General features: G+C 42.8%; 1 protein-coding gene across 1 annotated transcript in view; it reads right to left on the bottom strand.

Moving 5' to 3' along the window:
• The window catches only part of ncanb (neurocan b), a 183,436-nt gene extending 174,559 nt beyond the window's left edge, over nucleotides 1-8,877 (bottom strand). Inside the window, exons 1-2 of the mRNA XM_054603019.1 lie at nucleotides 8,790-8,877; nucleotides 8,283-8,483 (exon numbers count right to left, since the gene is read on the bottom strand). Of these exons, the coding sequence (XP_054458994.1) occupies nucleotides 8,283-8,483; nucleotides 8,790-8,877 (289 nt within the window). The remainder of the gene's footprint in view (nucleotides 1-8,282; nucleotides 8,484-8,789) is intronic.
• Nucleotides 8,878-14,542: the final 5,665 nt, after the last annotated feature.

The raw sequence follows: 14,542 nt of genomic DNA, 5'->3' as shown, positions 1-14,542 counted from the left end.
TGAACCTAAATGTTCATATCATACCAATAATTGTAGCCTTTTCATAGCAATGAATCTAATATGAAAGGTAAACACCTAGTAACTATTTTAGTTTTGTTATGCAACTTCTGGTTATGTAACAAACACTTATTTTAACAAAAAACACAATCTTTTCCTAAACCTAACCAAATCCTTTTGTAGGTAAGTAACTTAAAAATGAAGTAAACCTATGTTGGAAGTTTATTTTGAAGACATTGGATGCATGTAAAGAGTGGAAAATACGTTTCCTGTGAACACGGAACATTATTTTGAAAAGATACTATGCATGTAATGAGCGGAAACAGACACATCGTCCCTTAAAAGTCCAAAACTGACGGGGTACCTCACCTAGAGGATCCTAGTTTGAAACGTAGGACCACTGACATAACTTCGTTTTTGACCAGTTGGAAGTGATAACGTGTTGTTGCAGGTCGTCCCCCATCTCTCTCTCTTGCCTCATTTCTTGTCGGCTCTCTTCTGTCACTATCTAGTAAAAGCAAAAATGGCCCAAAAGTACTTCAAAAATTCAATTACCTTCCTGCCTTGTATGATGCCATTGTTAACGCCTCAGTCTGTTACAGGAACAAAGAGCTTTCTTTTCTTGGAAATAATGTACCTCCAAGGTGTTTTTCTGCATCACATAAACACACATTAAAAGCTGCGCTGACACACCTGTCTACATTTAAAGGACAAGATGAGTACACACTGGAATTTTTTTTTTACTCTTAAGTGAGATTTGTAGTATGACTCAGTTAAGCGAGCGCCATTCAGGTTACTGGCCCTCGTAAGGTTTTTACAGGCTGTAAATGAGCAAAGGGAAATGGCCTGTGGTTAAGGTGATGTGGAGAGGAGATAAGGGACTAGAGCCCCCCCCCCCAAAAAAAAAATGCCATTACTTTCCTCTGAGATCCAATTATTTGACAACGCTCATTGAGCATCAACATAATAAAATGTCTGCTGTTAGGTAGTTACTGTTTTACGGCATTTTGGTGCTGTTTGATAGTGGAGAGAGAGACACAGCAAAGATATGAGAGAGAGAGAGAGAGAGAGAGAGAAAACGTCAAGAAGCTGGTATCATGAAGTTAATGTGATGCTCTTTTTTCTTTTGGGTCCTGCAGGACTTTTTGCAAAAACGTTATCACCGACGCTATCATCATTTCAGTTTACAACCTTTCTCTGTGCTGCGACGACCATTTACGTGTTAGCGAGCTGGCTTTAATATTAAAGCACACACATAAAAGTGCTTCTCTCTGAACTACAGCACGAAGCTCAGTCTCCGGAGAGATGAAACTGCAAATGCAATTTCCCTTCATAATCTTATTCGCTAGCAAAAGAACGTGGAGTTCCAGCTGTCTTTGCCTTACTGTGGACGAAGCATATTCTCCACTACTTCCTGTAGATGTGAGGTACATCAAGTTATTACTTCTTCTTCTTCTTCTTCTTTTTTATCAATTTACCCACCGTCCACATCCACCATCTGGTAAATGGGCCGTGGCTGGAAAATATAGCAGTTTATTTTCATTTTACTGAGTTGGGAACTTATTTCTACAGATAGAGAGAAAATCATATTTCACCAGTAGATCTCAGTACTGCATGACATTGATGTATTACTTTGGTCTCGAGCATTCCCATTCACTTCTCCCGTAATTGCATTTAGATTCCAGCACCTGCATACTGGAAGAAAAATCTGAAATGTGAACAAACCAAAAAAATACGATTATACAGTTTTTTGAAAATGTGCCCGAGGGGGGCTCATGTGAGATAATCCTGTCTGAGACAGTGTTTGATTGCAGGAGAGTGACGCTGATAGAGCTCACGTCGACACGGATCATTCATTGAGAGCGGTGCTCGAGGAGAACATCCATGAAAATCCAGTCTTAACTATTATACATACACTGTAGATATGTTCTATGTGTCTAACGGAAAGCAATGTCATACATTGAGAAATAACACGCCCATAATTATCTGTAGGGGTACAAAATTTACTATAATTACTTCTTTTTAAATACTGCTCACCTATATAAGCGAGAAGAGCACAAAGATCTTCCTTTAAAGAAACAGTGTAGTACTCCTGACAGCAGCACCTTCAGTGAAACACGCAGCCCAGTGGATTCAACACGAGGCCAAGAGTAGAAAAACAAGTAATTAGCCGATTTCTCATAGATCATTTCCACTCACATGCTAGATGACAGTTTTCCCAGTCCTCCTCCAATTTCATTTAGAAAGAAAAATACACTCCATAACACAGGTTTCCACTCAGAGAGAGGAGCAGAATCACACTTTAAAGAAAACAATCAAGAATCATGCATGATGCTGGAGAGTTGCGGAATAATGCAGCGTAATTAGTAGACGTGTGTACATAGTGTGCTTTCAGATGACTGACTTGAAACGTGATTAGAGCTCGCTTCAGTTGACTTCCACACATTATTTACAATCCAAATCAGAATCACTGAGCTAAATTAATACAATAAATTAGTTTTACTAGGCATGGGCACACGGAGGAATCAAATTTTAAATTATGGAATTTGAAGATGCTTGTTTGTCATTATCAGTAAGTACCCAAACATCCACAACTTTTACTCTTTACTGAATGCATTTAAATGTGTATAATGGAGCATTTTAATCTCTAGTGGTTGTGGTAAACAAATAAATAAATACTGGACAGAGCTGATGCTACAAAATGTGTCCATTGATGAAGAATGGCCGACTGACCGTGGACATAAAGTGACCGTCTGAGCTTATTCAACATTTTCTAAACTACAAAAAAATCCCTTTTATTCCCACAAGAATATCCATTTGATCCTTCATATCCTGTAAATGAGGTCTGCATTAGTGTAAGCAAAGATTAAACAGCGGAGTAAAACTATTTGTTCTGCTTTGTAATGACTGACAGCAGCAAAATCCAGCTAAACAACCTGACCTGCCTTTTACAAATAGAGATACAAAGCCTTTAATGTGACAACTTAAAGCCATATTAATCTGTATGCCTTCCTGTCACTGTTGGGTAATGCGCCGCGCAGCAAGTGTTTTAAAAGAAACCTTAACTGATGCAAAAAGGTTGCAAATAAGTTCTACTTGGTCGAGCATTTAACGAAATGGAGCGTCCCTCTGCTTTCCTGCCGTCGTTGCACTACTGTAAGCCTCCCTGCATCAGTAACTAGGTTAGTTGTGCTACATGTGCAATACAGTAAATCTGTGACCATATGTTTCTACAGGAAGACCTGAGATGGATGGATTCTCTCAACCACTCCTCCTGATGGATAACTCGTTTGCTTTTTGACGCAGTAGTTAATTAGGCTTGACCAATGACCCCGTCTCTGTTGGCCAATAGCAGAGCTCTGCAGACTGCCTCACCTGATCATGAATAATGTCTCTAGATATAAGCTAGTCAGCTCTGCTGCAGATATATTGACTCGGTGGTTGCTTTGCCCTCTCAGGGTTCCCACTATTTTTCTAGAGAACATTTTCCAGGTCATTTTTATTGATGATCTAGCTGATAGGAGAGACAGAGATCACGCCATACACGTATATGTTCCTGTGTGTAGAAGTCTCATTTAAAAGACGAGTATATGGCTATTAAATCATATCTTAAATGCTTGGAAGTGATGACAAATTGTTCATATAATATTGCAAAAATACATGCATATAAACTGCACTTTGCTTCATTATGAGGCTACTCCTACAGAAGTTAAACATTTCATGGTATGGTCCGTTTTACCTTGACAATGCAGCATTGCATTTAAGACAATGCTAGCAAAGTATAAAAGCCCTGTAAGCCAGTATTTAGCCGGTGTTTTGGGCTCCAATTTGATGTTTTAAATCCCGACTTCCAACTCATTCTTTTTAAACTCTCTCAACACACGTTTAAAAACCATTGTTTCTAGGCAGACTTTCATAAACCTAAACCTGCACAGCCAAAATAAGCTAGCAGGCACACTAACTTTAACAAATTTATCACAATTTAACACAAAAGTTGGGAAGAAAGCAACGTTATGTATTGAACCTGCATGTGCTTCCATGTGACGTGACTCAGGAGTGTGTTCACCTTAGCTCAATATCTGCAAATTTCCCCGCTGTGGGACTAATAAAGGATTATCTTATCTTATCTTATCTGGTAAACAAGCTTAGGTATAGATTTTGATGTCAATTCAAACCAGATTTCATTTTTATATTTATTGATTTGAATTTTGTTTCATATTTATTCTCATTATAATCTACCCAAGATGGTCCTTGTGGCGAGTGTTTTGGTACATTTTTAAAATGAAAAACTAAAAAAGTTTGGGAGTAAAGAGGTAAAAATCAAACACCAAAGTATGGTTTACATATTAAATCTTACGTTATCATTTTCAAGTGCCTTCATCATTTCAAGTGAGAAATGAAAAATAAATGTTATTTTATCCACAATTATCTTTGTCATCATTGTCACATCATAACCGAGAGCTGCCTGTTCAAAACACACTCTGGTCCATAAACTGCTATTTGAACATTAATATGATCCTGAACATAACGTTGCCCTTTAAGATGACAATGTTATACGATTTGGGGAGCTCTGATAAATGGCCTGGTGGTTCATTCTTAGCTAAAGGAAAAAATGAGAAACACAAGATTTTAATTTTTCTCTCATTTCTCACATGTGTTTAAATTACTAGAACATTTCTCAACTGTTTTCCAGGTCTTCCAGTACAGTTCTTGGGCCTAATTCATTTAAAAATGGTGTAATTTCTCCTTTTATTGCAGAGGGATTTACCACCCCTACCTGTCTATTTGGTATCACATACAAATACTCAATCAGACTGCACTGATACCATTTGTGCTCATGAAAATGAACACCGCTGCCTGCTCACTTGCATCCGCTCCAGGTCTTTTTATTACAACCTTCATGAGCTACATCTCCCTAACAGTTGCATAATATGCAACGCTCCTCCAATTTAAAATAAGCTTCCTTCGTGAACACTTTCAAATGGAAGCACTCTCCTCCGCTAGCTTAAACATTTAAGGACCTGACAGAGACAGAGAGAGGGAGAGAGAGAGAGAGAGGGGAGGAGTGGACAAGAGGGAGCTGTTGAGTGTCTGCTGATGGGCTAACTCAATTTCAGGGAACACAATGGAGCCAGAGGCTGATTTCCAAAAGGTAAATTGTCATTCTGGGCAGTACGGCACCTGTCTGGTGAGTTCATCTCCCGTGCGGTGGGTGTACTCGGGGGGAGGAGGCCGGGACCAGAGGGGGGAGGAGGACCACATTAATGGGGGAGGGAATGGGAGGAGATTCAAAGTGAAACTGTTTGAAAATGCGTTTTGAAATGCATTAAAACGAAAAATCGGGCAGGCTCTTATGGCTGCCATTGGCATTCATTCAGAGATGCGCTCAATTGGTTTGGACCAGATTGAGTGGGATCGAGCGAATCGACCCAGACAATGATGCGGTTGCCTCGGCGACGGGACCGAGGACCCCGATCCCCAGGACTTCTGCCGCCAGTCCTTGTACTCTCAACCCTAAACACTCCCCCTCAAATCACCACACACACACACACACACAAACACCCATCCTCCACCTCTATTATTTCTCCACCTTTCAGACTGTGGGTGTATCAGCTGTAGCCCCCATCCCCGCTCCCATTCCCCCTCTTCATGCAGCGCTCCAATTACAAAACTGTCTGCACAGATTAGAGAGGCAGCCCATCTGACAGCAGCTAAACACTTCAACACACACACACACACACACACACACACACACACACACACACACACACACACACACACACACACACACACACACACACACAAACTGTGCTGCTGTGCAAAGCAAACGGGACATCTAACCCCATCAGCCGAAGACGTCTGCACATGTACGCCCCCCCTGACTGCTCTGCTCTGAAAGAACTTACACGACACACGCGGAGACACGTACGTATGCGCACATCTGTCAGCCCAACACACTTGACCCTATCGACTGCACACCTACACACAAAACCCAACAAGCAGGTGTGTTTGCCGCTTGTTGTCTGTCACATCCCGGAAGAAACAACAAGGCATAATGAGAACGGGAGCTCCTAATTGCAGGTGCCATCGTTTTTTTTAATTGTTGTAGACACAATTTGCTAGATTTTTACGCGACGTAGCTTTGCACATTCTGCCCTCAACGGTTTTTCCATCACGTGTCTCTGACCTCGCTCTGTGGCAGGTGCTACCTCAGGAGAGCGAGCTAATCCTCTCTCTGTTGTAGCCTTTTTAATGTCCCCCATCATTCTCGCACCTGTCTCTTATCTTCTTTATGTGTGAGTTACTGCCCTGTGCTTGAGAAAAAACTATTTACCTCATTTGCCCCTCAATTTCTTCAACTCCATACTTCTATGGTTAATAAATCATGCTGCCATAGCAAAACAAAAAAAGGTAAATGTAGGGAAACTTTAATGCTTCTGTTATCTATTCAGAAGGATGAAATCTTTCATTCATTTTTTGAGTTATTGTTGTGTTACTATTGCAAAAGAAATAGCTTTCTATGAAATATGTTATACAGCCACCCTGAGAGGCTGAGTTGATTCTACTTCTACTAGGGCTCTATTTGGAGGACTCTGGCGATACAATACATATTATGATACAGGGGTTATGATTTAATATAGTGCAATATATATATATCCTGATACTGTAAGCAAGGTGGTATATTGTCTTTTAAATCTAACTTCAGGAAAACTGTCAAGTTTAAAGAACACGCCACCACATGCATAAATCGGAGTTAAAAAGTTTACCAACTAGGCATCAGCTTTTGGTTGCGAGTAAATAATATATTGTTGCCATTTTTTGTAAATAAAAAATGTTAATAAAAACTTTATTACAGTATAAAATACTTTGCCGTATAATTTTGCGTACATCTCAAAGATGCCGGGATACTTTGCCTAAAATGTCCTTTTAGTTTTTCGTCTGGGTTCATCTGGTTATTTGTCATTTTAATTCATTTGCAAATTGGATTTCTCAAACTGGTTGCCAGTGGCCACCTGGCAGCTGGTACTGTCCAGCCCAGTGTAATATGTAAATGAAATGACAAAATGTTAAACAAAATAAATAAATAGATACAGATGTGTGTGTGTGTGTGTGTGTGTGTGTGTGTGTGTGTGTGTGTGTGTGTGTGTGTGTGTGTGTGTGTGAGGGGGGGTTATCATACAGCATTATTTTGGCATTTTTACAGTAAAATAACCAAAACAAACCAGTATTATTTCCCCCTGTTATGAAGGGAGCGACTACTATTTATTCTGCTGCTAAAGACACTCAACCTCAGGGGTTTACAGTAGTTGGCAACAGCTTTTCCAATTTATTTTGTTGTAAGGCTGTTTTTTTTTCTCTCGCTCTCTCTCTCTCACACAGACACACATTTTAATTTGTCTTCCTGTGACAGTTCCATCCACAGAAAACAGAATCTTGAGAGGGAGAAAGCTTTTTGGCGGAAATTGAGTGAATAATTAAAAGCATGTACGTCAGCTCGTTGCTAGGACAAGTGAATTGTACATTCTCACTAATGGTGCAAGTGGAGACTGTTAACAGTCTGATTCAGCTTCTCGTGGTGGTAAACCTGATTTATAATCAGCTGGTAAATAAAGTTAAAGGGATCTGAATTTTGTAGTTAAATCGGACATCAAATATATAGGAAATCAAAATACCATTTCCAGCCCCCTCTTAACCAGGCCCTATTATGTTATTTTCCGGGTGCATATTTTTTATCTCAGGTTACAGTTACAACATGTTTACATGCGTTAATGCTCATAATCCTCCTTGTTTTTCTCACCCTGGCTGTCCTGCAGCACCTCTTCTCACCATCTCTCTGAAACGCTCCGTTGTAGCACTTGCTCCTCCCTCCAGAAAGCAAAGTCTGCTCTGATTGGTCAGCTAGCCCGCTCTGTTGTGATTGGAGCTCCGTCTCTCTCTTTTGTTATTTGAGGGCCAAACTAGCCGGAAGGAGTTTTACGTACCTTCTGTAACATTGTGACCTCATAAAGTTACAGAAGTGAAGGAGATAATTCAATGGAGCCGTTTCAGGAGCTCAGGAGCTTCTGAGGGGGAGGGTAACTCCTTTTAGGCGTGGACTTCAGGTTTTACACTCTACGGACCTTTCACATGTACAAACATATATATAACACAATAAAGAAGAGGGAAAAAGTGGAAAAGCATAATAGGGCCACTTTAAAACCAATGATCCAGTCTGGCATGGAAAACAACAGCTGACTAAAGGTGTTGAGTGATCTCTGAGGATGTAGTGCGTTGCCTCTTCTTACCTTGAGAGAACAGTGGGGAGGAGGGTCTGTGATGTGCCGCTATGATGCTCGGCTGCTCATGTTCACAAGGTGTGTTGCTGCGAATAAAGTGAGACAAGGCGATTAAGAGGATGGGAGGAGGGGTCGAGCATGCCGCTGGGCGAGCCCCGCCGGAATACAAAGTACGAGGATTAGTCTTCATCCTCGTCCGGACCGCTAGAGCTGAGGAGAGGTGAAAACGACAATGTGTAAGGCCTCAAAGAATATGTCTTAAATGCAAAAAAGAGTGTGTAATTGCAAAAAAGATCCAACAACAATTTTCACAGGTTTGCCAATCCAACTAATTTCTCTGTTGTTGTTCTAGTCTGATACCCTGAACCTGAAGAGGAATTCAACTCAACCATGAGATCCCCCCTCGCTACTCCTCATGACAAATCCCCGTTACCTCGCCATAAAAAACAAACCCGATACGCTTTGGCCTCTCTTGGATCCTCCTGTGAGCCCCCCTGCTCGTGCTCCAGTCATTACCAAAGGGACCATTTCCCTTGCTCAGTTCATCAGAGGCCTGAGTCTGCAGGCTGAGAAGGGGCATGTCCTCCGGGCCCTCCAACCACATCAGGAGCGAGCGGGGGATTCTGACTGCTCGGCCGTGAAGCAGAGGCGGCCACACTTCATGAATCCTGCCCCATCGCGGCCGCTGCGCATAGTCCGGGATGCAAAGCCCCCGGGGGAACAAAAGGAATTGCAGTTCTTACATGCTGTGTTCAGCTATATGATATAGCAGTGGGCATACACCTGCAATGTAGCTTACTTCCTTCCGGCAGTGCAAGTATTGTGTTTCTATATCACGCCTTTGTAAACAAGTTCTGAATAATTGAAACCAATATTTGAAACTCACGGCCCATATTTGCTTGTGACATTATTTTGCTCGTATACAAAATATATATTCTCTGTGTGATTCCGCCAGCAAAGTGTGTCCAACCTCTTGGAGAGAACGCTAAGTAATCCCAGAGATTCCATTATGCTGCAGTCGTCCATCAATCTCTCAGTAATTTAAGGCTGTGAAACCATGCATGTCCACCTTTACACCGCCTGGGAGGGGGAAAAAACACACAATAATCAAGAGGAGAGAGAACTCACACAAACAGAACAACGGACAGCCAATCAGATCCGACGCTCCCCTCATCGCCAGTGAATAAATAACGTGTGATTGAGCTTCGTTATGAAGGCAGCGGAGCATATTGTGCATCATGCTCTGCTTTTTAGCGATTTAATTAGAGGAAGCTCGCTCAAACTGGAGCATTTTGATGTGCAGATGAGCGAGGAGCTCTGCCAGGAAACGGGCACCGCGGCTCAAGATCCAGTGTTGGTTTGCTGCAGCAGTCGACAGATGTGCCTCGCGTTTCTGCCCATTTACTGCCTTTATTGAAATTAGTCAGACCCCAAAGAACGCCAAAATGTTGTCTTCCTAAACGAAATGATTTACGAGCACTAAGCGGGTGTCGTGTCATTCTAATTTTCCGACGTTCTCTACCCGGTTTGGAGAAGATGCTGTCTGTGGCCTAAGGCGGTTGAGAGTCTGTGTTAAATCATTAACTACAGCTAAATGAGAAATCTAGCAGGTACAACTTCCAACAAGTTCAAGATCTTTGTTGTAAAGAGGCTCGACACCAGTGACTAGACCTACTATTTTCACACCAACTGAAAAAAGTTCTCAAAAAGTTTCATCTTTCTCAGGCGAACTTCTCTGTAATCAAACTAAACTACGAAAATAAAATGTTCCAGTAAAGTAACAGTCAGCTTGTCTCTTGGACCAAAGGGAGACAGATCAGTGAGCTGTGGTGCGGCCCCAGCCAGAAAGCCGTGTCCCTCCGCTGACAGCATCGCAGGCATTAATCACCCAACTCATTAAGACAATCGGCACAAGTGCCCACAGCTCATAAACTCTGCAATAGACCACAGTGACTCCTTTTTCCTCCTGAAGCATCTGCTTATTTACTCCTCCATACAGCCCCCCCCCACCCATGCACCCGTTTCAGAGGACACAAGGCTACGGATGTTTATCTCCATCATCTCTATTCACTGCGACTGACATTGCTTCTCTTCAGGTATCTGTGAACAATAAACGCTTTTGTTTGCCAGCGAGGGTAAAGTGTGAAACAAATTGATTTTTAGCCCTGATGCACTTCTCTCAAGAAGAAGACACTATTATTATGAATAAAAAATTAGCAATATATCTGTCAAGAGTGACCTTGATTCTTCTGCAAGGGCCTGTGAGGCAAACTGCATAGCTTAGCCTAAATGCTTATCGTTTCCATCACGTAACACAGAATTATGTACAAGGCCTTGGCAGTGCTAAGCCAAGAAAGCTCACCCACAAAAGGACGGCTCGCACAATAGGACCTGACCTGAATAGACACATTTTTCTGATGTCTCTAACTGCTCCGTCATCCAGGTTCAATGTGCATACTTTTCAGTGAAACAATATCTAATTGTCACTTTGAGGCCATGAAAAGTTTTTCAGCTCACACAGACAGCCTCATGCTCTCCCGAAGCTCCATTAACTAGAGCAATCTGTTGCCATTATAACTCGTGGGGAAAGTAAACGACATTACGTTTTATGGATAATTAATAAATAGCTTTTGTCATTTGGAAGAGGCTCTTGGTAACAGGTGAGGGGGATGCTGCCCTTGAGAAACTGCTGCAAAGACTCAAGGAAAGGTAAAGAGGTTTCATTTAAAAAGAGCAGTGTGTCCTAATTGATTGAAACCTCTAAAAATAGCGTTTTCTCAATGTTGAACGATGAGGACTCAGACTTTTACATCCTTTGTACCTGATTGCCTGCAGGTCACGTGTGCAACTTAAGTTGCCATGGTGATATGCACAGCGTGGAAATTGAGCCAGTGCAGCGAGATCAAAAAAGCCATCTGGGGTTAAGCCCAAAGTTAAGTTTACCAACCACTAATCCAATGCCTCATGGGACAAAACCCCCGAGCACAGAGGTGACAAAAAACACAAGAGAGCAACCGCTGTGGTGAAAAAGTGACAAAAGCGGCTGAGGGAACACATGGATTTAAACCGTATCAGTGGCAGAGGTGAAGATAATCCTCTAAAAAGCTCAGCAAGCAGGAAAGGACAGACATGTTTCATTGTGACAAAGTTGACAAGAAATGTTTGAAAGGAGACACAAAAGCACAAAGCTATTCATGTATATGTATAATAAATTATTCAAAACAGTGGTGACGACAATGAGCCCACCATGAGGGCCCTGTCCACATGTACACATGTATTTTTGTAAAAGGAGCTTTATCTTGTTATGGTGTGATTTATTTATTTATTTTTTACAAAATACTAAAAAAATGCTGTTTAAAATCCTGTGTGAGGGTGGACAAGGCCCAAGTTAAAGGAATAGTTTGCCATTTTGTGAAATATGTTTTCTTTTGCTTTCTGTCCGAGGGTTAGGTGAGAAGATCAATACCACCGTCATGTCTGTTAAATATATATACTTTTGCGAGATGCAAACCTTGCGCTGAATGCCTTACATAAACCTATCCAGAAATGTAACTACACCTCGCGGTGACACAGACCGCAACAGCTGTGATTGGTCCGCTTAGTTGCATCACATTGTCCTCCTACTCATTTCCGGCTGCTCGTTCTTCTCAGTGGACATGGACCAGATTTCTTGTCTATGTCATCAAAAATTCACCCTCCTTCTTAACATTCATTAGCTTCAACTCCGACATGATCTGCTCAGTTTCAGGCGCCATTGTTTGAAGTACACAAAGGACCTCAACACAGTGGTAAAGAAACCCCAGCGGCAACTAGCTTTATGGCGGTGCAATTGCAAACCAGCGCAGACGCACCAGCACACAGGTATAAATGTTCACAACAGAGTAGGATACTCGTATACTTAGGCGTAGGCTCTCCGTAGAATCAGCTTACAACTATAAATCAGCCTTAAAGCTACAGCCAGGAGCCAATTAGCTTAGCTGAGCATAAAGACTGGAAACCCGTAGTCACCTCCGCTCCCTCTCCCCCGCTGATCTTTCCTCTTCCGTTACCTCTGCCCTCCCTGACCCTGAATCCTTCTCTCTCCTATCCCCCGATACTGCTACTGATCTTCTCCTCTCCACCCTTTCCTCCTCTTTGGACAACCTCTGTCCCTTCACCTCCAGGCCTGCACGCCTAACTCCTCCTGCCCCATGGCTGTGGGACTCAGTGCGTACTGATAGACGGAGCCTAAGAGCGGCTGAGCGTAAATGGAGAACAGGCAAACTCCCGGAGGACCTTCTTAACTTCCAATCTCTCCTTTCCACTTTTTCCTCCTCTCTAACTACTGCTAAAGCGCTCTAAAATCCTAACCTCTGCTTCCAATCCTAAAAAACTTTTTGAAACTTTCTCTTCACTCCTCCAACCCCCACCCCCTCCTCCTACTTCCTCCCTTCTCCCTGATGATTTCGCCAACTTCTTTGACAAGAAGGTAAACGATATCAGATCCTCCTTCTCTCAGCCCCCCTCTCCCTGTCCACCCTCTCCCTCTCTACCCTCTACAGCTCTTCCCCCTCAGCTCCCCCTTCCCTCTCCACACCCCATCTTACCCTATTTTGCTCCCCTCTCCCCTAACGAGGTCCTCGACCTTGTTACATCTAACCGCCCCACCACGTGCTCCCTTGACCCGATCCCCTCCCCTCTTCTTCAGTCTATTGCCACTGAACTCCTTCCTTTCCTCACCCACCTCATCAACACATCTCTCGTCTCGGGATGCTTTCCCTCGGCTTTCAAGACTGCCAGAGTCACCCCCCTTCTGAAAAAACCATCACTTGACCCCTCTGATGTCAAGAACTTCAGACCGGTTTCTCTTCTATTCTCTTTCTACCCTTCCTCACTGAGGAGACGGCGCAGGTGCTCATCCAGGCTCTGGTCATCTCCCGCCTGGACTACTGCAACTCACTACTTGCCGGAGCCCCGGCGTCGGCCATCAGACCTCTGGAGCTCGTCCAGAAAGCTGCAGCACGTCTGGTGTTCAATCGCCCCAAGTTCTCCCACACAACTTCCCTTCTCCGTTCTCTACACACTGGCTCCCTGTAAGAGCTCGCATCCAGTTTAAGACTCTGGTGCTAGCCTACAGGGCAGTGAAAGGAACAGCTCCTTCCTATCTCCAGGCCATGGCCATGGCCTCGGGGCGATTGGTTGCCCCGTCGCTCAGAGGTCCCTGCGGCCGATCCACCCGGTCACAGCTTTTTTCTGTCCTGGCCCCTCAGTGGTGGAATGAACTCCCCACTGACGTCAGGACAGCAGAGTCACTGCCCATCTTTAGGCGCAGGCTGAAAGAAGTACTACCCTGAGCCTTCCTCGTAGCACTTATTGCATTCGTATTAGTTGTTGCACTTACTGTATTCGTATCAGTTCGCTGCACTTATTGAATTCGTATTCGTTTACTGCACTTATCCTATTCGTAGTAGTTTGTAGCACTTATTATATTCGTATTAGTCTGTTGCAATTATTGTTTTCGTAGTAATTTGCTTCTGCACTATACTTTTGCTCTGGTTTATGCTTTAAGATGCTTGTTTAAGAAAGGAGATGCACTTATGACTTCTGGTGACTAGTAGTTCTCTTGAATACCTATGTTGAATACACTTCCTGTAAGTCGCTTTGGATAAAAGCGTCTGCTAAATGACTGTAATGTAATGTAATGTAATGTAACAGGAGGCCATAGCTAGCCCGGCTCTGTCCAAAGGAAACAAAATCTGCCTACCAACATCACTAAAGCTCCCTAACTAGCACGTTCTTTGTCATTTGTTTGATCTGCAAGTGGAGTCGGACTATTGCTGCCTTCAAATGGGGTCATGTTTACAGTGCTCACGAGAAGAATTCCATATGAACGCCCCTCTCTCTTGGTAATCATGACCTCATAAGTGGAGATTGAGGTTATCAAAAAGGGCCGAGGTCATGGAAGTTCATTATTTGGTGGATGATGAGTTGATATATTTTGATTTTAGTGTTTTTTTCGTAATTTGAAAACATGTCTGAGGGAAATGTTGATTTTAGACGCCAACAATTACGTATATTGTCGTTGCCTGGTAGCTGTATTCGCACTATTTGACCACTTGAACACCAATCATATTGAGTACATGCTTCCCATGTTGTGACCACTAGCTCACCAGTTCTAATTGCAGAGAGAATATTTTGTGGGTTGGTGCAACAACTTCCTGTTGTCTCCATTAGTTTCTGGCCAATCAGTGATGGTCTCCAGCTATCCCTTTATTGGACACAAAGAGAGT

This window comes from Anoplopoma fimbria, chromosome 8 (genome assembly GCF_027596085.1).
Source record: "Anoplopoma fimbria isolate UVic2021 breed Golden Eagle Sablefish chromosome 8, Afim_UVic_2022, whole genome shotgun sequence".
NCBI lineage: Eukaryota > Metazoa > Chordata > Actinopteri > Perciformes > Anoplopomatidae > Anoplopoma > Anoplopoma fimbria.
This window is presented reverse-complemented; position numbering and strand designations above follow the sequence as displayed.